This window comes from Mastomys coucha, unplaced genomic scaffold (assembly GCF_008632895.1).
Source record: "Mastomys coucha isolate ucsf_1 unplaced genomic scaffold, UCSF_Mcou_1 pScaffold1, whole genome shotgun sequence".
Lineage (NCBI taxonomy): Eukaryota > Metazoa > Chordata > Mammalia > Rodentia > Muridae > Mastomys > Mastomys coucha.
This window is the reverse complement of record NW_022196891.1, coordinates 1,255,822-1,282,980: the sequence shown is the minus strand read 5'-3', so window position 1 is coordinate 1,282,980 and position 27,159 is coordinate 1,255,822. Positions and strand designations below refer to the sequence as shown.

General features: G+C 39.4%; 1 protein-coding gene across 3 annotated transcripts in view; it reads right to left on the bottom strand.

The window, feature by feature from the left end:
• The window catches only part of Cdh20 (cadherin 20), a 245,525-nt gene that overhangs the window by 57,542 nt on the left and 160,824 nt on the right, over nt 1-27,159 (bottom strand). For 2 of the 3 annotated variants that reach the window (XM_031379558.1, XM_031379573.1), the window contains exons 2-6: nt 13,533-13,916; nt 9,250-9,544; nt 8,423-8,542; nt 3,417-3,584; nt 1,263-1,450 (exon numbers count right to left, since the gene is read on the bottom strand). In XM_031379558.1, coding sequence (XP_031235418.1) covers nt 1,263-1,450; nt 3,417-3,584; nt 8,423-8,542; nt 9,250-9,544; nt 13,533-13,778 — 1,017 coding nt within the window. In that variant the 5' untranslated portion in view covers nt 13,779-13,916. The remainder of the gene's footprint in view (nt 1-1,262; nt 1,451-3,416; nt 3,585-8,422; nt 8,543-9,249; nt 9,545-13,532; nt 13,917-27,159) is intronic. The other variant, XM_031379563.1, reaches the window with a different exon arrangement.

Genomic DNA, 27,159 nt, shown 5'->3' with positions numbered 1-27,159 from the left:
TTCATACTTTACCCACTGATCCAGCTCTTTAGGTCATAAATTCTGTCTTTTAAAAAGGTCAGTCAGGGTTAGGGTTTGGCTTAGTCACTAAAGTACTCATTACACAAGCATGAGATCCTGAGTTGGATCCCAAGCACCTGCATAGATGCCAAGCACAGCAAGTAAATGTCAGTGCTATGTAGACAAAGAGGGTTATTCCCAGGGCATGTTTGTCAACCTCTTTCCTCCACATGCATCTGGACAAATGTACTGTGCATGAATATACACACACAGACATACATATGTTGTACACACACACACACACACAAATTAAAATAGGAAAAAATTACCTTTCATTTACTGAATTTATCCATATGTGCTTTAGGGAACATGGCACCTTATGATGGAACAAAGAAGTTTTACATTTGATATTTTTTCACAGTTTATTTGTATTTATGGGTCATCAAGAAGTGATTCAAAAGTGCTATGTGTTATTTATTTATTCATAATAATATTATAGCTTGCTTTGTTAGTTATGGTAAACTGATGTAAAGATGTGGAATTCAAGTATTGATTGAATCATTAGCAACATCAGAGCATCAAGCTATTATAGTTTTTAAGTAGCTAAATTGAAGAGGCTCATTTATAATATATTTTTAATAATCCATTTTATAAAATAAATGCCACAGCCAACATTTTTTGCATGTAAGCGCAAGCATTAAGAGGTGTTTTAAAACATAATTAGAAAGAAGTATTTTTAAATATATGTTCATGTGAGTGCGTACATGCACGTGTAGGTATGTATAATGTGTCTGATTTTGCAACATGTGCCTATGCCATGTTGCAATTTGGAGGTCAAGAGGAAAGTTTTTGGGAACGGATTCTCCCCTAGCAATGTTGATTCTCAGTTGTCAGATTTTTGTTGTAAGTACTTTTACCTACTGAAACATCTCATTGGTCTAGGAAAGAGATTTATCAGTAGAATTGAAATAAAATATATCCTAATATATAACTACCCTTCACTATAATTTCACACACAAAGTGCCTTTAAAAAATTTGAAAAGCCAGGTGGTGGTAGTGCATGCCTTTAATCCCAGTGCTAGGGAGGCAGAGGCAGGTGGATTTCTGAGTTTGAGGCCAGCCTGGTCTACAGAGTGAGTACCAGGGCAACCAGGACAACACAGAGAAACCCTGTCTTGAAAAAACAAACAAACAAACAAAAAGCCCAAAAAACAAAACAAAAAAAACAAAAACAAAAACAAAACAAAACAAAACTGGATTACCTTCTTCACAGTTATGATGCCAACTTGGAAGTTTTGGTCTGTATTAATATCAAAAACATCTGTACCATCTCCATCCACAATGGTATACTTCATCTCTGCATTGATTCCTTCATCCAGATCCTTAGCAAACACTCTGCCCACAGTAGAGCTAATTGGAGCCGATTCTAGCACACTCATCTGATAATGTTCTGTGAAGAAAAGCAGGGACATACATTCTTGATAATCTGCCACAAAACCATGCCTGTTATCACATTATATCAGGCATTCCATGCAAAACATTGGTCGTGGTTTAAAACTTAAGTTTTATGGTTTAAATTTTCAGTCCAGATTGTCAAAATATCTTTACTTTGAGCCTAAGAATAAGATAGCTAAAAAGTCAAGATGGAACTCTCATTCTAATCATTCTTCGTTCAGAAGAATGTAGTGAGAAGCACCTTGTTGCCTCATCTTTACTATTCTGTATGAATGGGAATATTTTTCTAAATGTCATGTTTTTCCTGGGAAGCATGTGATCACAAAGAATACATGTATTCTATCAAATTTCAAATGCTCTAATTTCCCTTCATGTTCTGGACTGTGTGCTGAAATCTCATGACTGTCCAATGGTCCTGAGTATATGGAGACCAGTGTTTTCCCTGTTCCTGGATAAGTGTTCAACCTGGAACTGGGTCTGCCATTTTGACATCTCCAGTTTCCTCCCATAAGGCATTCACTTTCCTAAGTCATACCTCCATTCCTGAGCTTTGTTCTACTATCTTAGTTGTGTGTCTCCACCTTCCTTAAGGACATTCAACCTCATTGTTGTCACCTAGTATTCAAATCTAAATTTGCCATGCCCCTGCCTGCCACTAGTTCATTTATGCATCCTCTGCTCTGTTAGCAGTTCTTCTCTCTGTCACACAGATTAAAAATTGTTGTCATCTTTGACTCCTCTGCTCTGTTAGCAGTTCTTCTCTCTGTCACACAGATTAAAAATTGTTGTCATCTTTGACTCCCTCCACCCTTAGCTGTGGTTCTCCTAGCCAGGAGATTAATAGTCAGGAGCCCATGTTTTTTTTTCTCTTCCTCCTCCTCTTTCTTCTCCTCCTTCTTTTCCTCATTCTCCTCCTCCTCCTCCTCCTCTTCCTCCTCCTCCTCCTCCTCCTCCTCTTCCTCCTCCTCCTTCTCCTCTTCCTTCTCCTTCCTTCCTCTCTCTCTCTCTCTATATATATATATAATATATATGCATATATAATTTTGGCATTTAATTTTCTACTCAGATACAGAAAAGATTTTGTTGGCTTTGTACATTGTATGCCTAAATGGTGTCTCAAATTGATAGTGCTTTAATGAATGTTGCTTCTTCATCCTGTCATGTTTCCTTCTATGCTGATGTAAATCTTTTCTATTCTTAATCTTTTGTTTAAGTCTTATTACCCTGTGAAGCCTTTATTCATTACCATTTGTAGAGAATAAAAAACCAACTCATGTGCATTTCTACAAACTGTTCCGCGATACTTTAGTTTTTCCAAGCTGTAGGATTAGTCAATGTAACTCTTAATTTGCACCATTTGTGAACCTCTCAGTGGCACATCAAACACTCTGTATTGCTTTTCCTTTATGAGTAGAATGTGTGCTCCTGGTTAGATTTTAGGCTTTGAGTGGCAGGCCTAGTATCTTGCCTTCCTCATGCCTGGTATCCTTACAGATCATGTACTACTTAGCATTCATTTGCATATTGCTTGGTTAATGTGGTCAGATGGTGGAGTGTTCAGCCACAGCTCTGGCTATTTCAGGAAATGTTTTGTTTTGTTTTTTTTTTTCTTAACTAGTTCCCGTGGAGAAATCACCTTTAGGATGCACTCTTAACAAACATAGACTTAGTGCTTAAAAAACAAATCTTACTCATGGTAATGATTTGTGGCTCATAAAATTTTAATCCTCTCCAATAAAGCTTAATCTTAGTATTTAATTTTGTGCTGGTGTGTGAGTGTAGCCATCAGGTAAAAACAAACAAACAACCCTCAAAGTTCCATGGGAAGCTGAAGGCCAGAAGGGAGGTGTGTAACAAAAGAATGTATACATAATGATTTTTAACACGAACTGACCTTCCACCTGAACCTCAGTGGAGCATGGGTCCTTCTGGCTGAGAGGTATTCTCTGGTTGGTACTTACTCTGTGGAAATCGGGGTGGGTTATCATTGACATCTGAGAGGGTGATGTTGACTGTTGTGGTCCCAGCCAATCCTCCAAGTTGCCCTCCCATGTCCTTGGCTTGGATAATCACTTCATAGTATTCCTTGGCTTCTCTGTCCATGTTCATAAGAGCTGTTCTGATTACTCCTGCACGGCAGAAATAGTCATTAATAGTCTTCCAACCAAAAAAAAGCCCAGCATCAGATAGGTTTAGTGGAGAGTTCTATCAGACTTTCAAAGAAGACCTAATACTAATACTCCTCAAACTATTCCACAAAATAGAAACAGAAGGTACTCTACCTAATTCGTTCTGTGAAACCACAATTACTCTGATACCTAAACCACACAAAAATCCAACAAAGAAAGAGAATTTCAGACCAATTTCCCTTATGAATATTGATGCAAAAATACTCCATAAAATTCTAGCAAACCAAATCCAAGAACACACCAAAACGATCATCCATCCTGATCAAGTAGGCTTCATCCCAGAGATGCAGGGATGGTTCAATATATGGAAATCCATCAAACATAATCCACTATGTAAACAAACTCAAAGAAAAAAATATAATTTCATTAGATGCTAAGAAAGCTTTGATAAAAATCCAACACCTCTTCATAATAAAAGTGTTGGAAATATCAGGAATTCAAGGTCCATACCTAAACAGTAAAAGCAATATCCAGCACACCAGTAACCAACATCAAACTAAATGAAGAGAAACTTGAAGCAATCCCACTAAAATCATGGACTAGGCAAGTCTGCCCACTCTCTCCCTACCTATTCAATATTGTACTCGAAGTCCTAGCCAGAACAATTAGATAACAAAATGAGATCAAAGGGATATAAATATGAAAGAAGTCAAATATCACTATTTGCAGATGATATGATAGTATACTTAAGTGACCCTAAAAATTCCACCAGAGAGCTCCTAAACCTGATAAGCAACTTCAGCAAAGTAGCTGAATATAAAATTAACTGAAACAAATCAGTGGCTTTCCTTTATACAAAGGATAAACAGGCTGAGAATGAAATTCGGGAAACACCCTTCACAACAGTCACAAGTAATAAAAAATACCTTGGTGTGACTCTAAGTAAGTGAAAGATCTCTATGACAAGAAGTTCAAGTCTCTAAAGAAAGAAATCGAAGAAGATCTCAGAAGATGGAAAGATCTCCCATGCTCATGGATTGGCAGGATTACTATAATAAAAATGGCCATCTTGCTGAAAGCAATCTGCAGATTTAAAGCAATCTATCAAAATTTGAATTCAATTCTTCACAAAGTTAGAAAGAGCAATTTGCAAATTCATTTAGAATATCATCCTGAGTGAGGTAACCCAATCACAAAAGAACACACATGGTATGCACTCACTGATAAGTGGATATTAGCCCAAAAGCTCAGAATACCCAAGATACAATCCACAAACCATATGAAACTCAAGAAGAAGGAAGACAAAAATGTGGATACTTTGATCTTTCTTAGAAGTGGGAACAAAATACCCCTGGAAGGAGTTACAGAGACAAAGTGTGGAGCAGAGACTAAAGGAAAGACAATCCACAGACTGTCTTACCTAGGGCTCCATCCCATATACAATCACCAAACCCAGTCACTATTGTGGATGCCAACAAGTGCTTGTTGAGAGGAGCCTGATATAGCTGTCTCCTGAGAGACTCTGTCAGTGCCTAACAAATACAGAAGTGGATGTTCACAGCCATCCATTGGACTGAGCACAAGGTCCCCATTGAAGGAGCTAGAGAAACAATACTAGGAGTTGAAGGGTTTTGTGGCCCCATAGGACAATATGAACTAGCCAGTACCCTCCAGAGCTCCAGGGACTAAACTACAAACCAACGAGTACATATGGTGGGACTCATGACTCCAGCTGCATATGTAGCAGAGGATGGCCTAGTCAGTCATCAGTAGGAGGTGAGGTCCTTGGTCTTGTGAAGGCTCTATGCCCCAGTGTAGGGGAATGCCAGGGCCAGGAAGCAGGAGATGGTGGGTTGGTGAGCAGGGGAAGGGGAAGGAATATGGGGTTTTTCAGAGCGGAAACCTGGAAAGGGGATACCATTTGAAATGTAAATAAAGAAAATATCTAATAAAAAAATGAAAGAAATAAGACACCCAAGCAGGAAGGGCCCAGAGGCTGGAGTCCCTGGCAACATTACTGAGTCAGAACAGAAGGTGGCAGCAGCGATTTTCTTACAGACTCCAAGAATTGTAGTCTGTGGCAATTATAGACTGATTTTTCTTTACCAAAGAAAACCTGGGCTTTGAGTCCAGAAAACAAATCTTTTTTGTCTACAAGTTGGTGATTTTAGGTAAATCTCCTTCAGCTCTTTTTGCCTTCAGCCCTAGAGATCTTGTAGTGTCCAACTCTTTAGATACTGGTTCCTAATATGAATTCCCTGCCTCCCCACTGCCTGGAGGCAGGGATGTCCTGTGTTTACAGTCACTGTTTTGTTTCCTTCGACTTACTTCTGTGCTTTACTGAGTTCCTTGAGCAGGGAGGGGCATTAGAAGCTCAGGGTGTATTGTGTATTTTTTACCATGTATAAAAAATGAACTTCTCCAGGCAGTTCAGAGCAGAAACAAAGCATAGGTGTGGTGACAGGGTATCATTTAAGAGGGGTCTAACATAGTCAAACCTTAGGTGGAGCTTGGGGAATCTTGTGAGAGATAGGGAGAAACAATTGTAGGGGCCAGAGGAGTTAAGGATACCACAAGAAAACCTACAGAATCAACTATCCTGGGCCCATAGGAGCTCACCGAGACTCTACTGCCAACCAGGAAACCTGCACGGAATGGACCTAGGCCCTCTGCAGATATGTTGGAGTTGTGTAGCTTGGTCTTCAAGTAGGATTCCTAGCACTGGGAAAAGGAGATGTCTCTGATTCTGTTGCTTGCCTTTGGGACCCTTGTCTCCCACTGGGCTGCCTCATCTAGTCCCTTATATTTTTGGTTGTGAGCCTAGCCTTTAATGACTGAGCCATCTCTCCAGCCTCCTCATCTAGTCTCAATAAGAGAAGGTGTGCCTAGTCTTACTGCAACTTAAAATGACAGGGGGGTTGGTATGGCTCTCCTATTCTGAAGAGAAATGGAGTAGTTGGAGGGGAGGGGAGGAGAGGTGGGATAGGGGAGAGAGTAGGGAAAGACTGGGAGGAAAGAAAGGATGGGAAACTACATTCAGGATGTAAAGTAAAGTAAATAAATAAATAAATAAATTGAGAATAATAAAAGAAGAAGAGGGGTCTAAACCAGATGCACCGAAATGTAGGATTCTGATCCTACCAGAGATGTGTAGAGATTCTTTTCTCCTTTTACTCCTCCACCTTAGAAAAGCTATCTTTCAATACACTAGAGGGGAAGGTAAGATGATTATTGTTACAGGTTTAGGATATAACTTGTAGTTAAACTGACTTTTTGCGTAGAAACGCAGGTGTGTGGGAACAACACGTTGACTGAGTTTCTTCCTGTGATCTATGTGCCGTAGTCACTGAGACCATTCTAAAATGGTATGTGCAGCATTTTCTTCTTGTAAATGCCTCTTGGCCAAAGCAATGACAGTCTTTTCATGTATTTTTGACCTCAACAATGTAGATGCTCCTCCTGGGAACTGTCAGAATAATGTAAAATACTTCTGAGGATATAAAGGACATGTGACCCTGATCCTGCCTGTAATTTTCTTCCCCGTGGGCATTTCTTCATTCCTCCTCCCCTCCCTTCCCCCATTAGTAGAATTATTGAAGTTTCTGTTTTATAGATGTCCCTGATCACCATCTTTTTTCTTTCCTTCCACTAATTTACACCCTCTCACTTTCTACCTTTATGGTACCATTTTCTCTGTGCATGCCTACCTTGATGACTTCTAGGGAAAAATCAGATTAGTTATAATAGAGATATATTTCTTTTCTCTTTAGAATAAAGAAGTGACTTTAACTGTTTACCAGCGACTTTACCTATGGTTTTTGTTTTGGTTTGGTTTGGGTTTAGTTTGGTTTGGGTTTCTTTTTGTTTGTTTGTTTTTTGTTTTTTTGTTTTGTTTTGTTTTGTTTTTGTTTTGTTTTGTTGGTTTTTTTTGTTTTTGTTTTTTTTGTTTTTTTGCTCAAGGTCTTTCTCTTAGGTGTGTTTTTCCTTTGTAAAGTTGGGATAATAGTATTTCCTAAATATTTTACTTATGATGTTAAATGGTAATGTTTACAAAAGTTCTTGAAAAAGGAGAAATCTTGGCACAAGTGTAAGACAGCAGTAAAACAGTAGATTTTCTTGGTGTATTAAAATACGAATCCTGAAGTAAAATTTCTTGAAACAGGTGAAGCCCCCAGGTTCCTCTGGTGTCTCCTTTTCTGCAATGATGCCTTTTATCAGTCTCTTTGCCACCATCCCTTGTTAGAGTGACTCTCACCAGGTTCTGCCTTTTTAGCGGCCATATTCATGTGCTATTCCCATTCAAGCCTGCCTGCTCAGCCTTTGGTTCTGCTTAGCAGACATTGGCTCAGCAGAGATAACCTTAGGGGTATATTGATAACCAAGGAGCTTGGCTAGCACCGAACTCTCCAGTTTTCTCATCTGAGTGGATCCTAGTGATTCTGGGCTGCATAATTGCTCAGAAGGCTCTTTCTGGTTTCAGAGTCTGTAATTCTAGCTGTAGAGCAAGCCCTAGAGAGTGTGTCAATCTCCTTTGGCCTTTCTGAAGTTATAGAAGACCTTAAACCTTTGTAAATAAACATAGCCTTGGGAGTTTTGGAAGGTAGTAAGGAGACTTTCTCTGTTGATAGGGCTTTGGTGTTTCTCAACAATCCACTCACATTGTCTCATCCCCTGGCAATTACAGTGTATGCTCCTAATCCTAAAGATTATGACCATCTTTTTTGTCCAATATACTCCCTGGAGAGTCCTTGATAAGAAGAGTTGGGTCTGTTTTAAGTAGGAAACACAGAAATTATTGAATAAGCAAATACCTCTGCCTTGACTCTTGTACTATATACCTGTTTTGGAGTCCACAGAAAAATATGGCTGGCCCTGGAGAATGCTGTACACTACCCGGGCACTGTTGCCATAGGTTGGGTCATCAGCATCTGTGGCTGTCACTTGGATAACAGATGTACCTGAGGGAGAGAAGTGGGAAAAACCTAATGAAGCCCAGTTAAGAAGAGCTGGTATAATACTACATGGTCAACCTTAAAACATTTTACAGATGTTGCTTACTTTCTTCTCAGGGAGAGTTCCTTTTTTTTTTTTTTTTTTTTTTTTTTTTTTTTTTTTTTTTTTTTGAGACAGGGTTTCTCTGGGTAGCCCTGGCTATTCTGGAACTCACTCTGTAGACGAGACTGGCCTTGAACTCAGAAATCTTCCTGCCTCTGCCTCCCAAGTGCTGGGATTAAAGGTGTGCACCACCACTGTCCAGCAAGTTTCCTATCTTGATCATGATTCCATAACTCCCATTTTGTTACTCAAAAGGGATGATAGTTATTTGTGTTAAATTCTTAGTAGCCTGTAAACATCACACTGCCTATGTAGTCTTCTTTGTTTATTGGTAATACCAATATTTACCTTAACAATCTAATCTAATCTAATCTAATCTAATACAATATAATCTATCAGCCAGCTATCATATCTTTGATTCTTAAGAACTCAGAACTAAAATGCATTGGAAAATTATTACTTAATGTGACTGCTTCTGTTATATCCATCGCTTCAGGAAGCTACCTTTAGTTTCACTTTTATAATTTCACCTTTTCTCCTCTATCTGTATATAGTAGGATCTCCTACAATGCATCTACTATTGGTAAAAATGAGCTCATCACCACCTTACCTACTGGTGACATTTCTGGCACAGTGGCAATGTAAGGTCCATCCAGGAACTTGGGCTCGTTGTCATTGATATCTTGGATTTTGATAATGAACTCTGATTCTGGCTCCATTGGCCGGCCTGTTCTCCTATCTAGGGCTTGAGCCCTTAGAGTATATTGGGCTCTTTCCTCTCGGTCCAGCCTCTGAATGGCATGGATGTCTCCAGTGGTGTCATCAATGGTAAACACGATGCCTGCTCCTTCTCCTGAAAGGATGTATTTGATGGATCCATCACCCCTGTCCATGTCTGAATGAAGCTGGGGACAAAAGCACTGAAATGTCATTATTGATACGCACAGGTATTGGAAATAAGTTGATTTTTACTTTGGAACAGACTTAAGACCTCCCTTTACATAGGAATGTTTTCATCCCCTTCAGTGTTTAGGAGGTCTGTCTGTAAAGAACCAACATGCTTTGAGTTGAGTAAAGGATAACATGGGAAGCTTTCCTGTGTCATATTCTTATGATATTAATACATAGTATGATCTTAATACTTTAAAATTATTGTTGAAAAACCTAGAAGACATCTATAGAAATGAGCAAATTTATTGAGAAAGATTGTCCTTTTGTTCAAGAAAGAGAAAAGTCAACAGACATGTTTAAATATCTTAAAGTTAAAAATAAGTGGTGGAAAAGCCTTTAATCGCAGTGTTTAAGGGGGCAGATGTAGTCAGGTCTCTGAGTTTTGGGCCAACCTGGTGTTCAGAGTAAGTTTTAGGGAGGCCAGGACTACACAGAGAAATTCTGGAAAGACAGTAAGTACCTATAGTTGTGGTTAGACAGTGGCCATGAGAATCTTAGCCTCTATATCGCTTGTACCTACAGGTCTATGCCCAGGCAGAGTCCTCTGTAACTCTCCTTGCATGTGTCAATGTAATCTAGCTTTAATTTGACACTGCCACATCTTTGGGAAACCTGATATGGATTTTATAAGGCCACACAAATTAATGCTGATCATTGTTGTCATATTCCTTCCCAAAATAAGCAAATGTTCTGGCAGGCTCTTTAAGAAGACATTTCCCAGGGCTTTAGGTGACAACCTCACTGTCTCTGTTATAAAGCGAGTGAAATAGGGATGAATCCCCTTCTAAAGAAAGCAGAGAGTAGCATGAACAAGTGAATATCTAAGTGTCTCATGTGTAAGGGTAAACCACAGTATGGGGCTGTGGCAGGTGACTGGCCAAGCATGTAGGTGTTCTGTATCCTGGGTTGAGCATATTTTCCTTTCAAGTTTGTTACACATTTACGTACTTCCCTGTTAGTGACTTTTTTAATAAGTGTTTCTTGTTTTCCTCCTAACCCAGCTAGCTCTCAAATAATTGACACCAGACTGTTATATTTATTTATCAAGCTTTAAGGGCATAACAACTGAGCAATATTACTCTGTTTTAATTCTCTAAACTAATCTGACTACTTTCCAGCCAAAATCCCTGAGATATTTGCATTTTATGGCTTTCTCTGCTCCAGGAGTTTTCATTCTGATGTCTCACAGTGTCTTAGAGACTGTGGTGTCCCATGATGAATTTTCACTTTCTCTCTCTCTCTTCCTCCCGAGAGGGAAGAATATCTATTCTTTCTACTGCTCAGTCACTGGCTAATCAGCTAGATTTACTAACCAATCAGGAAAGAATTGGGGAGCAATGTTTACACAACATTGAGTCAGGAGATTCTTAGAATAAGGATACAACCAGATATAGGGGTACAGAAATTAGCATTTGAATAATACATGTATAATCTTTACACAGGGCACAATAACATAATGCCTATACCTCCCAAAATCAGCGAGAAGTCCAAGAAGCAAGTCTTCAGGTTCCTGATCCCACTGAACTTGTCTGGATGTTGTCATGGCTGAATTTCAAGTCATTGTCCAGCTAATTTCTGAACAATGGAAAAGAAAACCCATGGCTGTGGGGCAAGAGTGATGGCTATGGAGCTTTAATTACCACTAGTATGACCTACCTTGTGGACAAAACCCCTTAGCCCAAGCCCAGTTCCTTAGGTTGAGTTCACCTCCCAGTATTGTTATAATCGTTTGTTTAATGTGCATGTGACTGAGGGGATGAGGAAAGTCCATCACAATATTAGTTGACATTTTAATTTTACATTATTATCTTGATCACTTTTGAACTGGGTCTGGGAGGTGATATAGACAAGACTGGGAATCAACATCCCTGTTTCTATCTTTTAAAAGAAGGAAGACAACCCTAAAGTATAAGAGAATATAAAATAATTACAGAATATTAATGTTATTTTCTTAAATGTATTTCCATAATAACCACAAGTATCTACTCTGAAGGACTATTTTGCAACTATCAAGAAACTGGATGTCTTCAAATCCCTGTTAGGCTGCAGAAATACTCACCACATAAATAGTTTGTAGGGTAGATGCTGGGGAATTTAAATGCCACTTTAGAGAGGAAGCCATAGTATATGCCTATCAGGACAGTAGCATGAGCACACACAGGCCTGTGTGGTAAGGGATGGGAGGAGCTGGAAGAAGACACATCTTGGCCCTTATCTTGGGTCTGAGGTAGAGGATGTCCTTGAATCATGTGTTGATTCAGAAGATTGGCAAACTGGAGTAGGTGCTTTCAAAAGATAAACATCCTCAGGGGAATCATTACACAGTGGGACTAGGTGGTGCCTGCTTAGTTAATCTGACCTTGAGGAACAGAATATCATGGTAGTGAAGAAACTCTGAGAGGAAGAAGTGAATATGAGAGACATTGGCAAGGAGATATTGATATCTTTGGTGACTAATTGTGCATAAAGGATAAAGAAGATGAAGGAGAATTTATAGGCCAGGGAAATTAATTTGCAGGAGTATTAGGTATGCCTTATGAGCTGCTGGGTTCCCAGAATGAACTTTATACTACTATTGCTACTAATGAGCATTCCAACATCTCAGTGAGTAATCATCCCAGGTACCATGCTAAGCGTTTTACGTGCGTCAACTTATCCAATTGTTACCATACCATCGGGTCTTCATTTATTTACCCATTTACTAACCATGTTTTCAGCCAACTTTTGTATCAAGTAACAATTTTAGTATTGAAGATAAATAAGAACAATGTTCTTGCCCTCCTGGAGGTTCTAGTCTAGTCAGCGATTAAGAAGGGAGCAGGAGGAGCTGGAGAGATGGCTCAGCAGGTAAGAGTGCTCACCAGTCTGGCAGAGGACTGAATGTACCTTTCATCTCATGGTTTACAGCTGGATATAAGTCCAGCTTCAAGGGAATCAATGCTCTCTCTGGCCTTGTAGTCACTGCAATAAGACATACTCATATGTTCATGCACATAGACACACACACACACACACACACACACACACACACACACACACACACACACACCATCCCACATCCCCCACTCTCCCTCCACACACACTTAAATATTTCTAAAAAATCCTTAAGAAAAGAAGGGAGTGGTAGCAGCTGTTGAGACTATTGAGGACTTGGGTTCACAGGGCTCCCTGGAAGCTCCTGGCAGGGCTGGGTGTGGAACCACAAGTGTTTGTATCTGAAGCACATGCTTAGAGCTTTGGCACTAAACAAGTGTTTAAGTTATCAGAGTGAATTATTAATTTTCTAATTGATTTCTTGTCTCCCATTCTCTCTCTCTTTGTTGTATTCATAAAGTGGTCTCAGATTAATAACCAAATAAGGCAAACAGAAGAGAAAGCCAAGATTAAAAAATGAAGTGATGATAGACAAATTAAGGGGCTTTGAATATAAAGTTTATAAATATATTCATTGGCTCTAACTAACCCCAAAGCTGTCACAATAGGAAACTTTGAAGGAAGAATGTTTTATCATTTTGTTACTGATTTTCATTAAACTTAGGTCTCAAGCTAAACCTGTAGAAGTGCTTACATACACACACACACACACACACACACACACACAAACATATACACACACACAGTGTTTTTCCTAGAAGGTCGCTGCTGCTTCTATTAAGGGTTAAGTGGCTTTTGTTAAGGTCTGAGGCTTTTCCTGCAAAACATGGTTGCGAATTTCTCCCACTGAATGGAAGCTTAGAGAACGAGAGCATCTTTCTCACCGCTATCTGACAAAGGGGTGCTGTATTTTAATTTTACAATTTAATTTCAATAATGTCCAACTAGTTAGCATTTTTCTTAGACCTCAGACTCAGGCTAGATGGTCATTCATATTCCATTCACTTTACTACCCAATCTCAACACCAGATACCCTGAGAATTTCTCTTTCTACTGGGCACATCTTACCTTGCCAACATACAAAGGGTCAGTCCCAGTGTACTCTTCCAGGACAAAAAACTGATTCCAAACCCAGCTCCTCTTGCTTCGCTGATGTGACTGTGGCCTTTCTGAGAAGAGTGTTTCTAATTCAACTTCTGGCATCGGAGTGCTGGAGAGAACGGTGGTTGCAAGGTCCATCAGTGCCCAGAAGTACAAGGATGTGCCAAGTCCAAACCAACTCTTTGCATTGCTCATTCTACCTGTAGTCCACATGGGTTTGCAGGAGTTTCAGAAGTCAAGTAGGTTGGCAAGCACTGGGATTGAATTTTCCAAATAAAACAAGCCACACCACAGGTTACCGGAAACTCATTGATTCCCAGAGGAGGTCTCCATTCAAGTCAAGCTGGAGTCCTGTCAAGTTAAGTGAAACACTGTCAGAGGATTCCTTTCTGGGGCTGCTTGTAAGTTTTCAAGAAACGGCAGTAAATAATTTGTCTTGTGTTCAATGAGTCAGGTGGTTAATCCCTTATGAAATGTCTCCTAATAAATAACATTTTGCTTATAAAAAGATAGTATATCTTGTTATATCAGCCCCAAATATTTGGATTTGGATTCAGAGACAATAAAACTAGTAAAAATAAAAATCAAAAAACTTGTTCTCAACAGTAGCTTACCTTAAGGGCTAGACTGTCTTATTGATTGTCTTGAAAAATTAATAGTATGTTCTTCAAAATATCTATAATCAGAAAGCCTTCTGAACTCTTCAGAATAGCGTTCCCTTCTAAAATTTACATTTACTAAGAGCTAACATTTCTCTCAGCTCAACTGATTTTTTTGGCTTATTAAAAATAGAAAAAAAAATTGGACCTTTTTTCTTTTGCCAACAACAATTATCTTTTTCCTACTCCTGTTATTGATTATGCTATGAAACTTGGGCTTCATTTATAAGCAGCCATAGATGACTACTTGTAACTTTAATCATTCTCTGAACTCATGAGAATCAAGTTTCACACTCTACTGCTTCGGCTCTGCAGTGCTGATGGGGGCTGCTAATGTGACCTTTCAAGGATGTGAATGGTCAGTTAGTCATTATATCTCTCACAGGGGACTTGAAAGTGCTATTAGTCATATGCCACTACAAGTAATCTAAGAGTCCTTCTATCAGATTTCTTTTCCTGGCCTGAAAGACTCATTTAGGCAAAGGAGCGTTAACTTCTACCCAGGAACCACTTTTTCATCAGTCACACTTCTTCTGTGGCTTTGGAGTCAGATTTAACCTGTGACCTCACTTCTTGGCTCTGACCTCATCAACCTTTTCTTCCCTTCCATGCCTGGATTTGATGAGATAGGCTTGCACTCAGGCTGCTCATCAGAGCAGTGGAAGTGTTTTCTGAGCACTTAATATTTTCACTGCTGACTTGCAGAACTGCTGCTGTGCCTTGGAATGAATGTGTGCACCTGAGATTTGCAGATCTGTGCAACTAAATAGTGACCTTTGTTTTGAAAGTGGCTCAGAATAAATGCATTGATGCTAACTCATGTCCTGCCTTCCACTTGTAATCTCCAGAAGAAGGTTTAGCATCCCCTCTAATTCTCCCCAGTGAGATGCATGAAAAGATTTACAAATATCCCATAATCATTCATATAGAGGTATTTCAGTTTTTGACAAGTCACGTCAATGGAGCTGTCAGAAAGGAAAGTCTGAAGAAACTGGTTTGTAACAGAACAGTAGAGAGGCCATGCCTCTTCAGGGCCTCTTCATGATCTACAGATAGATTGATTATGTCTTAAGAAAAAACACACGCCAGGTGTGCCTTATTTAGACTGATTCGTTTGTGGTATCATTAGAAGGTGAGTTTCCAGACAGCAGCAGTTCTTTCTCTCTATGGATTCACCAACAGAAACATAGATTCCTTTTTTTTGGAGGGGTGGGGGTCCCTTTCTAAGGGGAGGTGTTTTATAAGGAGGAACCTTAATATGGGGGATAAATTGATGAGACACAGATATGCTTTCTTTGGAAAATATAAGGTGAAATAGAGGGTATCACCCCACAAAACTGGCAGGCAGGTCACCATGCTTGGCAAGCCACAAAGGGAATGGAGGGTCAATGTATTTTCAACACACAAATTTCCCCAAGTGCAACCGATTAACTTAGACAGTTTGTTCTTTGTTTCTGTCTTTACCCCTGACTTGTCTACCACATGTCATCAAGATTGTGATTAGAGCTCTGCTGGTTGACTCTGTGAGTGGCTCCCATATTTACTTTCCTTATCTGTTAAGTGGAAACAGTAATTCTCATGTCTACTCCACGGGAGTCTCAGGAAGGATATGATGGGATAATGGGGTTAATGACAAAAGGAAGCACTGGAATTTGGAGATCATATAAATTGCCAAGGGCATATGTGAAAATAATAAAGACAAACATAAAACATGTTTCATGGACACAACTGGGAACAAAATCCTATAGGAGTGTGTAATGAAATCATTCCACAGATCTCTAATGTATGTTGATAGACTGTTTGATAGAAGGTTCTGGCTCAGTCAAATTCTATAGTAACCACTCATGGCTTTTCCTTATGAAGATACTCTGTAGGAAGTATCTGTAGGAAAACTCTGTAATAGTAGAGGAAGTCCTTTTATAGATTGCAGTTATCAACATAGAATGTGCTTTATAAGTGTGCATACATATGCTTTTGGCTAATGTCTGGGGCTTCATATAAGATTTCTCTCTAGCACTCTTATTTTTCTCTTTTATTAAGCACCTTGCTCTGTGTGTTTGTGTGTGTGTGTGTGTGTGTGTGTGTGTGTGTGTGCACGTGCATGTGTGTTTTTAAAGGCCCTTACTCTCTTTCCACTAACTAAAGTTCCTGAACAGATCAAGATTTGAAGAAATGTTGAGGGATTTTAAGTAGTGTCCACTATATTCTCCCAGGTCTCATAAATAGACAAGTATTATTGCCAATTAAACTCTCCTGTCCTTACCTTTAGGTATGATCTGAAGAGTTCAGAAATATTCAGTAGAAACTTTGTGATGAATATTTCGTAGGCAGTTCAATTGCCTCAGCTTTTCTCTCCCTCTCTTGCCTACTTGGGCTCCCTACAAATGAGTGTAAAGTTCTTGTTTTCTCTTCTTTCACTTTATATGCACAGAAGTGATTTTGGGGTGTTTAGGGAATGTGGACTTCTCTGTGATTCTGTGAAAGGTGGTAGTCCCTGGGCCCTCGCTGATTCAGCAATGAAGATTTCCATGCATGTAAACTCTGTGTTAACGACCTGGGTAGTGACAAATTATGGAAAGCAAACTGTTTCTGCTTCCTCAGGGTGAAACACATGGACAACACCCCTGCCTAAATTTTCAGAAATGAAAAGCCATGCTGTACAATAGTAACACTGTTCTTATCATAGTTAAGAGTTGCTTTCTACAAAAGAAGGGAAAAAAAAACACTCATGTTAGACTTACTAACCATTTACAATTATAGATGGTATGGTTCCCACATTTATATTTTTCCTACAGATATGAATAGATTACTTGTTTGAGGCCAATTACTGTCTCTGTAAATGCAGATGCTGACATGAATATCTATACACAGGTCTGCTTTGGGGAGAATACCCATGCCAAGTGAAGACTACATTAGATGAAATTGACTTCTGTGCTAAATGAATCTTTTAAAAGTTCCCAACCCCCTAGTCTCCTGAAAGAAAGCAAACAGCTTGGTAATGAACACAGTAGGAGGAAATTAAAATTGTGCTCAAAGTGTGTTCTCAGTGAATTGTTTATTTTGTTACTTAAATTCGTTGTGATATTTAAAATGTAGACGGAGGATGGTTACTGCTTTCTCCTTGAAATGAACTGGGCCTTTATGGCCTTCCTCTGATTTCTCTCCTCATTATCCAGTTTTCCTGGGCTTTTCATGAAAATGGAAGAACTGCTTAGAGAACTTCAAATGGGGTCTCTGCAGAAGACTGCTTGAGAGACTCCCCGTGGAAAGGTGGAGTGCTCGTCTTGCTGCTCTGCTCCGACGCCTTTGGTGAAGTAGTGAAGTCTGTGTTGACAGTGGTGTCTGCTAACATATTTAAAACTTTTATCTCTTTGCAAACTTATAAAAAAAATTCATGTCTGCTTCAGAGAGTTGACTTTGATCCACAGCTTACAGGTCAAATGGAATCCAGATAAGTTTTTCTACCTGCCTATTCCTGAGAGACAGATTCTTCTCTCTCTTCACTGATCTTGGAACTCTACTCTCCAAACTCCCAGGACCACTTAACTAAACACTGCAGACTACTCCGACTCACCAGCCTAGGAGCACGTGACGGAATTTCCAAACAGTCTAAACTTCTGCATTCTAGATGGCTCCAAAGCAGCTAGCCCCAGGTGGTCCATCCTTACAAACTATTCTAAATTGGCCTGCCCCAGATGGTTGAGAAGAGCCTGTACAGCGAGTGAAACAGGTGGCCTTGGCTAACATTCCAGTTTTCTTTGGTTCCTAACTATAGTGCCCAATGCCAACAGGAAGTAGTCATAGAAAAGATTATGCATGGCCCTTATCATTTATCATCAACAAAAGACTGGGATGTTAGCTCTCAAACCCAGAACAGATGGCTGAGGTTTCTATACAAAATATCCAAGTGGACCTGGCCACTAGGTTCTCCCAACATCCCCCAGTGCCTACCTGTTACAGGGTGTGGCTGGCATATCAAGCCCCTCACCCTAAACTCTCCCAGTCCAGGAGCTGGGCTGTTCTTCTTCCTGTTGCCCTTCCCTATATAATCCAGCCATTTTGGTTACCTGGCCCATTTGTCTGCCATGTACTCTCCTAGACTCCTGGGTCTCCCCTCTCCCTGCCTCCCTTCTCACATGGCCAGGCTCAGGGTCATTTTCACACTGAACTTCCCAGATGTCCTTGTTTCTGGTTATGTTCTTCCTTTTATTTACAATAAACCTCTTCCAATATACCTAGGAGAAATCATGTTCTTCTTTCTTCTTTCCTTCCTTCCTTCCTTCCTTTCTTCTTCCTTTCTTCTTTCTTTCTTCTTTCTTTCTTTCTTTCTTTCTTTCTTTCTTTCTTTCTTTCTTTCTCTCCCTTCCTTCCTTCCTTCCTTTTTCTCTCTCTGTTTCTTTCTTTCTTTCTTTCTTTCTTTCTTTCTTTCTTTCTTTCTTTTTTTTTCCCTCATTTAGTATCAGTGTTTTTGCATGGCTGTACTTCTTCAGCAGTCAGGCTGATTTTAATCAAGTGCCTCAAAAACGCACTTCAAATAAAACAAGGAAAGAGAAATTTCATGGAGATCTTGGATGTCACAATGAAACATGACAGTATACCATAAGGTGTCCCACATTAAATCAGAACGTGGCTGTGGATTTCACTTTGTTCCATATCTCCATCAAAGGTCTCATGGGAGGTATGGGAGTCAGACTCCTTCAGTATAAACTACAGGATTTCTAGAGAATGACATGTGTGTGGTCACAGGGACATGTATAACTAAAATGCTCATACAGTGATTGTATATTTGAACACACATGGCTTGCAAACAATAGCCCATACAGAATACCACAAAGGTAATATTTTCAGTGACTTTGCCAATCACATTTGAATATTCCTGAATCTCTTTGTCACTTTGGAGACTGGTCCATGGCATGATTTTGAATCATGAAAGGAAGAGACAGTGCTCTTAGCAGAAGACACTTTCATCACCTTCAGAGGCCCCACTTATACCTCTCTCTCCCAGTACTCTTCAAGGTAAGTAAAACCTCCACCCTTCATCATGATTATGAATTCAGCTATCCACCCCACATTGCTTGCTCCCCAGGCCCTCATCTCTTTCCCCCTTTTATTAAAAATAGAGTTTTCTCATTACGTTTTACACCATAGTGTCTCTTCCTTTTACTCCTCCCACTTCCTCCCCACTCCCCCTCCCATCCTGATTTATTCCCATTTGTCTCTCATTAGAAAAGAACAGACATCTGAGAGAGAACAACAGAACATAACAAAATAATATATAGTAAGGTAAACAAAACCTATCACACTGAATTTGGACAAAGCAATCCAATAGAAGGAAAAGAGCTCCATAAGAAGGCACAAGGACCCACTCATTTGCATACTCAGGACTCTTACAAATATAGTACAGTGAAAGCTACAATTTATACATAGAGACCCTGGTGCAGACCCATGTAGGCCCTATGCTTGCTGCTTCAGTCAGCCTTGGTGAGTTCATTTAAGTTTTGCCCAGTTGTTTTAGAGGGTGAAATCCTCAATCCATGACTTTCCTGCTAAACACAGGAGTTTTAGTTCCATTCAATCCCACACAGGTCTTACCTGTGCCACAGCACCACATTTTCTCAAATTCATGTCTCTGAAATGGGCTGTATCTTACCACCAGTGGGTAGAAATTTCTTGTGCCCATATTTGTCTTGTTTACCACTCAAGGAAATGGTTAGTTAACTGATAGTGTATACAGAATTGAAGGATTGTGGCATTAAAAAATGAACAGAACAAACTGGAGGATACCTAATTTCTGCAGAGACTTTTCTGGGCAAGTGGGCAGCACTCTTGCTTGTTCTAATTTTGGTTACATAATACATGAATTCCCATGGTGTTGGTTCAGACCATAGCCAGTTCTCTTTGCTTTCCAGCTTTTGCTCTCTGTGTCTTCCCTACAGCCAAAGTCGTCTATGCAAATGCAACTGTAAAGTTCATTTGCAAATGGGGTTGATGTTGTTAGGAAGGAAGCATAGGAAAGTTTAACTGATGTTTAGGACTGGCTCTGTTTTACATAAGAATATGAAGATGAGGCTCTGTGTCTCAGTGTGTGTGTGTGTGTGTGTGTGTGTGTGTGTGTGTGTGATAGGAATAGAGAAATAAAACAGCAACAAGCTTGAATTATGTAATTAAAAGCTGGATTTGTAAAGTGTATTTGGCCCCACTGTGAAAGCACACTGAAGTTCTAGCTCTAACTCCCCCTCCCTTGTCAGGAATATAGACATCCCCACTGTTGATTCTTGTTGCAAATGTCCATGTCCAAGCCCTCTCAGCTTTTCATCTCCACTGTAAACAGTGTTTGCAGCTGAGGTTACCCTTCTCCCATTCCAGTGTCTCCAAGACCAGCAAATAGACTGCTGGTGGTCCTTCCACACAAAGTTGCTAATAAGTGATTTACTCCTCAAGGAGTCAGGAAGACATTGACCTGCTTTACCCTTCCCGTCCTTTGCTTTTCACTTGTAATCAAGCTAATGGAACTGCAGCTCTGTCCATGGGAAATTTCTCTGACTATAGTCAGACAAGAATGATCACTTTTGATTTCTGAGAATTGTCCCACATACTCACCAATGTCTCATCTTATTATCATTTGTAATTGTGTTATATTTGCCATTGCTCATTAAAACATGTATTTAAAATAGTTAAAAATATAATTCCTTGAGACAGTTATTTGAGAAGGAGTTGAAGACAGTTGTGATATACCTGCCAGTAATCCCAGCACTCTAGAGGCACAGGCTGGAGGAGAATTGCCACAGGTTTAGGGCCAGCCTGGTCTACATAGTCATAAATTAGAAAGCCTGGAATAAAGAAAAAAAGCAAAGAAAGAAGTTGCAAGCAACCGATCTACTCAGTGTTTTTCTATGCCATTTGTCTTTTGAGAATGCTCTTGTTTCATCACATAGCTATGATAAATAATATGACCAAATGACACTTAGTAGGAGAATGAGTTTCTTTCAGCCTATGGTGATAGTCCATTTTTGAGGAAAGTTGGAACTCAAGCAGAATCTTAGCAGAAGTCTTACTATGCCACAAAGCATTATTTTCAACCAAGGAACTCATTTCACAGCCAAAGAAGCCCAGCAGAAGTGACGGTGGTTGCTGCTTGCCATCTTGCTGGCTGGTGTATACTCAGTTAACTTTCATATGGAGCTCAAGCCTACCTACCCAGAGAATGGTGCTGCTCACAGGGGGCCTTCTACATAAAGGATCGATCACAATAGTCCTCCACAGACAGTTCCACAGGCCAATTTGATCTGGGTAGTCCCTCATTGAGACTCCCTTCTCAGGTGACTCTAGACTGAGTCAAGTGGACAGTTAAAGTTAAGTAGGAGGGGCCATAATGTTTTACCTGTAGGGAGAAGAATTTGGAGCACAGATACATCTATTATCTAAATGAAGTTTGTTGCCTTTTGAGATAGAGTCTCTCTATGGACCCTAAGTGTGGCTGGTACTCCTGGAGGATCAGAAGAATCCTGAGGGTGGAGTTATAGGCAAGTGCTACCACAGCTAACATGAGATTAAGACAGAAGACTTTACTATCAAATATATTTAGTCAGAGGATGAATGGCTACCTAGAAAAAGTCTGATTCACCCTCCAAATTTGTGTAATTTGGAGAGATGATCATAAGCTACTTTAGGTCTTTGAACTAGGAAAACATGCCTGATGTTTCTGCCACAGTGTCTGACAAGGCTTGTGCCTGAAAGCCACAGGTACTCAATAATGTTGGTTGGCTTTGTTTCCTTTAAGAAGTTTACAGTTTAAGAGGAGAGGTTTCCATTAATGCTAGTGGTATAAACATTGGTCAGAATAAGCATTGACACAGTAGCATTATTAGCAGCCATGAGAATTTTGCAGTCATCTCTGCAAGCATGAACAACATGTAGGATCAGAGCATCCTAATTCCAGGCTGTATTACAGCATTTACATTCATTTTGTCATTTCAAGAATTCTGTGGAAAGCTTTTATTTCTGCAAAGTACCCGAGTGTGGTATGCAGGGGTCAATTTTACAGTTCTGCAAATGGACATTACTGGTCATCCACTGCTAGGAAGAAGATGAGCTGGGATTCTTCCTCAGGAGTGAATTCATGCATGCTCGCTCAGACCACCACAGACTGTACCACAGGGTGTGTGCCACAGGCACTTGGGTGTAAAATGCTTGGCCTGTCAGCAAGATAAAATTTCTGGGTGAAAGGGAAGGTGTAGGGATGTCTATGAACTGGGTCTTGTAGGACAGAGGTAGATATTTCAGGGTCTAACCTGTCAAGAGCCTGTTTGAGAGAGGAATAATATAATATCTTAGAGAGCAGAGTTCATTTCAGGAAGTAATGAAGCACTGGGGAGATGTCTCTGGAGGTAGAACATTTGCCATGCAATCCTGAGGTGTCCACATCCTCAGAATCCACAAACATGCTGGATGGGCATGGCAGCCTGACTGTATTCATAGTGCCCAGGAGGTGAAGAAGGTTTCCTGGAGCAAGCTGGCTGGCTAGGCTAGCTGGATTGGTGAATGTCAAGTTCAGTGAGATACTGTGCCTCAGTAAATAAAGTGGAGACCAATTAAGAAGGACACCTGACATTGACCTTTGGACTCCAATATGAACTCACATGCATACACAAGAACATACACACATATATATAGATGTATACCACAGCATACTTGGACAAGTAAGCAATGCAGGGAATAATGAGATATGCCGCAGGAAATCAGACACAAGTCACTTCAGCTGGAAATGGATTGATGCATTTCCAACACATGTAACTGCTTATAGTAAACAAGCCAAAGTTCTGACACGCTAACATTACAGTGAGCAAAAACTGTAGAAAGGCTGTTGGCGGGGTGCAAGGGAACCAGCTAAGAGGCCAAGAGAAATTGGTGAAGGCATCTTTAGGCAATGGTCTTGTTGGAGGAAGGCCTGGTGAGATATGGAGATAACATCTCCAGGGCTTTTCTGCTAAAGGCCAGTGTGGGAGAAAAGGGCTCACAGTGGCCTCTGACTGTGCTTCATGGTGACAAGAAGTGGAGAGGAGGCACTTATTAGAGACAAGGTAATAAATTTGAATTTAGACTTCAGAATAAAAGATTCATCATTCCTTGCCTGATTATTTTAAGAGGCAAGAACTTTCTTTCTCTTTTTAGTCCAAAACTTCAAAGCAGCTTTGGGCATAAAGAATGTGAGCTCTTTTCTCTTAGAGCACACCTCAGCCCTCCCCAAGCTCTTGCTGTGACCCAGCTTCCTACAGCTCAGGCTGTGTGTGCCAAATGGCTTTCCTATAGCTGTATGCTGAAACTTTAGCTTCTCCTTAGCCATAACTTTGGACTTGCCTATGTTCAATGCTGTTTCTTCTGTATGTTTTCTCTCTCATACCGTAACAGTGAGTATTTAGCTCTCATTTCTCTAGGGTACAAGAACTGACACAGATACAACTGGTGATCTTGCCAAGAAAAAACAAACAAAACAAAAAACGAATCTACTCCCTAAGAATATGAAATGAAAGTTGAAAATGTGACTTAGTAAAGCTGCTTTCTGCTAAGTCTGACAACTTGAGTTGGGTAATCCTAAATCCAAAAGGAGGGGAACAGATTCCCCTAGCGTAGGCTGCTCTTTAACTTTTACTTATTAACTGTGGCGTTCATATGCATGCCCACACTTGGAAGTGCACAAACACATACACACACACACACACACACACACACACACACACACACACATACACACACACACAAACTCATAAAATTTTAAATAAAATATAAAACTAATCAAAAACAAAGCTATAATTGTTTTTTTTTTTTTAATTTTCTAGTTGAGGGAAAATAAAAATATTCCAATGTGTGCCTTTAAAAAAATTTTTCATGGAGCATGACATATCCTATGAAATCTTGCTTTGACACCAGGTATAATTCTGCCACTCAAAGTATGAGTCAGACAGATTTCTTAATGTTATAAGCTTGGAATGAGGGTAATAACCTTTAAAAGGTTGTTGAAGGTTATCCTGACCTAATCTTATAGCTTATTATTATAATTTTAAAACTATTTCTTCCCTGTGTATTTCTCTCTCTGGTATCTTAAAGCTCTTTGTATAGTCTCCCTCACAGCTTTGTTTTGTGTTATAATAAATGATCTGTCTTTTATCTACATTACATGATTTTGGAGACAAAGGTCTACAAATGCATGTACCATTGACAGTACAATGTTGGGCACAAACTAAATCCTCAGTACCAATAAATATTCTTAGCTATAAAAAATGTATTTAACAGCTTAGTATTATTTCTGCCTCCAAGTTTTTGTTTTTGTTTTTGTTTTTTGAGACAGGATTTCTCTGTGTAGCCCTGGCTGTTCTGGAACTCACTCTGTAGATCAGGCTGGCCTCGAACTCAGAAATCCACCTGCCTCTGCCTCCCAAGTGCTGGGATCAAAGGCATGTGCCACCACTGTCCAGCTTGCCTTAAAGTTTTTAATCCAATATAATTTATATTTTCCATGTTCAATTTTACAATTCATTTATGCATTCAGTCATTTATCTTGCAGAGCTGGTGATGGAGCACAGGGCCTTTCACTTGCTAGGCACTCCTGGGCTACTCGCCCAGTCCTTAGTAGCACTTCTCACCAGCACATATTAGTGCACATCTTAAGGGGCATAGGTAACCAAAGTCCATGCAACATTAGCACAAAGCAAGGAAATGGAGAATTTTCACCACTGAGATTCTTGCTTCTGTCAGAAATGTGTCAGTACTTCAGTCGGAGAAGTGATTCGGAAGTATCTCAGGAGGCTTAGAGACTGTTTCAGAAATGCTTGGGAATCCCACATGAGAACTGGGATTGGCAAAATAACAGCAGCCTAGGATTATGTGATACTTATTGGTTGTATCACGTAGTAGCTATGAACTGACATCCAGTTATCTCTGGAGATTGAGATTTAGAAGACAAGCTGATATGAGTTTATTTAAATGACTTATTACAATAAGCACAATAAGGACCAAAAAACTGAATGGTAAAAAAAAAGGAACTTCCAACTAAACTATATTAACTAAAAATATTTCATGTCTTAGTATTTATTTTGGGCTTAGTACCTACTTTTAATGGTTTCTAAATTCAAAATAAACCTTATATCAATTTTACTTAGGTTTTAATGGTTTGGTTCCTTTAGAAGCTTGAAACTATTATAGTTGTCCATTTCCATTTTGCTTTTTTAAATCTTTCTTTCTGTGTATGTGTGTACATGTGTGTGTGTGTGTGTGTGTATGCACATGTGTGTATGTGTGTGTGCATGCATGGATAGGCACATGTGCTTTTGCACTTGTGTAGTCCAGCACATGTATGGAGAGCAGAGAATAATGTGCAGGAGTCAACTTTTTCCTTCCTCACGTGTCCTAGGGATTGAGCTCAGGTCATGAGGCTTGACACCCAACACCTTTGCTCACCTTGCTGGCTCCCATGATATCTTTCAGTTTTGACTTTTTAGGATCAGTAATGTCGATGTTGCTTACAGAACCATACCTTGCTTGACTACAAGTCCTAAAGTTTCTTCAAGTTCTGCTAAAACATTGTTTTAAGCTTCATTTTCATCTGTATGGCAAGAAAGATGCCATTACCTGTATTGATTATCTATTGGTTAAATAAAAGTTATAAAGTAGTCATTAGGTGTACTCTTGTTCCTCATGTACTGAATAGTTAAAACAGACAAAGTACACATGCAGCTCAATAGAGTACAAAAACAACCCCCCAACCAATCAACAACAACAATAACAAAAACAAACAAACAAACAAAAAGGTGAGTGAATATTATTTTTATAATACTAAGATGTGGAAGAATATTATTTTATAGTACTGGGTTGGATGATTCTCAATATCCAATTTTGTAAAAGAAAAGCAATGGGATGATTATTAGAATTTAATTATATGTATGAGAATTAGGGAGCAGGTATGAGAGAACAGGGCACGTTGTGCATAACCTATGAAGGGCTTTCATGTTTGGGGTTAAAGTGTTGATCACTAGAATAGAGAAAAGGCAAATAACAAGCCAAAAATTCATAGATAATGAGATGGCCAATGTCTAGGAAATATATTTGATTTTCACAAATACTAAATGCTGAAGAACACAAGCTGTGATGTAAAATTTCAACCTGTTAATCTAGCAAACGTTAAAGATAAGCTAACTAGTATTGTTGAATATATGAATGCATTTTTGTATGTTTCATATCCTTTACCCAGGATTCCAGGTTTATATAAACTTTCTAGAAGGTAAGCTTACATTATATATGATGGCTTTTGAATGGCTATTTAATTGATCCTAATGAATTACTTTTGACACCTATATTACTTAAATCAGTGTTTCTTTTAGGCTTCTTACTATAGTAAGGAATGAGGACAGCTAAGATATATAACAATAGATGATTTAAAAAGAAATTTGATGGGCAGCTTGATCTTTGAAGGAAGATTAAAATTGGTTTTAAATTGTTTTGAAAAACATCATTTTTTATGAAGTTAACATACTGTTGTCATAACCTTCAGTTGAAGGAATGAAAAGTTCACTACTTGATAGTTTTGTGAGAGACTAGGAAACTATCCTGTAGGAAGACTTCATGGTGAAATAATACAGTGATTCATTATGTTAATATTAACTGGTCTACGATTAACAGTGGTCATTATCTGCAGAGCCTTCTTTTAGTCACAGAAGGTAATAATAGGAAACATTGTAACTCCAATGTCCTAGTTCTCACTAACTGTTAAGTTAATACTGCCTAGAATCATTTGAAAAGTAGTCTCAACTTAGTAATTGTCTTTTTCTGGTTTGTCTGTGGGCACTTCTGAGAGGGATTGTCTTCACTGTTAATTAATGTCGAAGAGTCCAGTCCACAGTGGGTGGCATCATTCCTTAAGCAGCTAGGTGGTTATGGGAGCA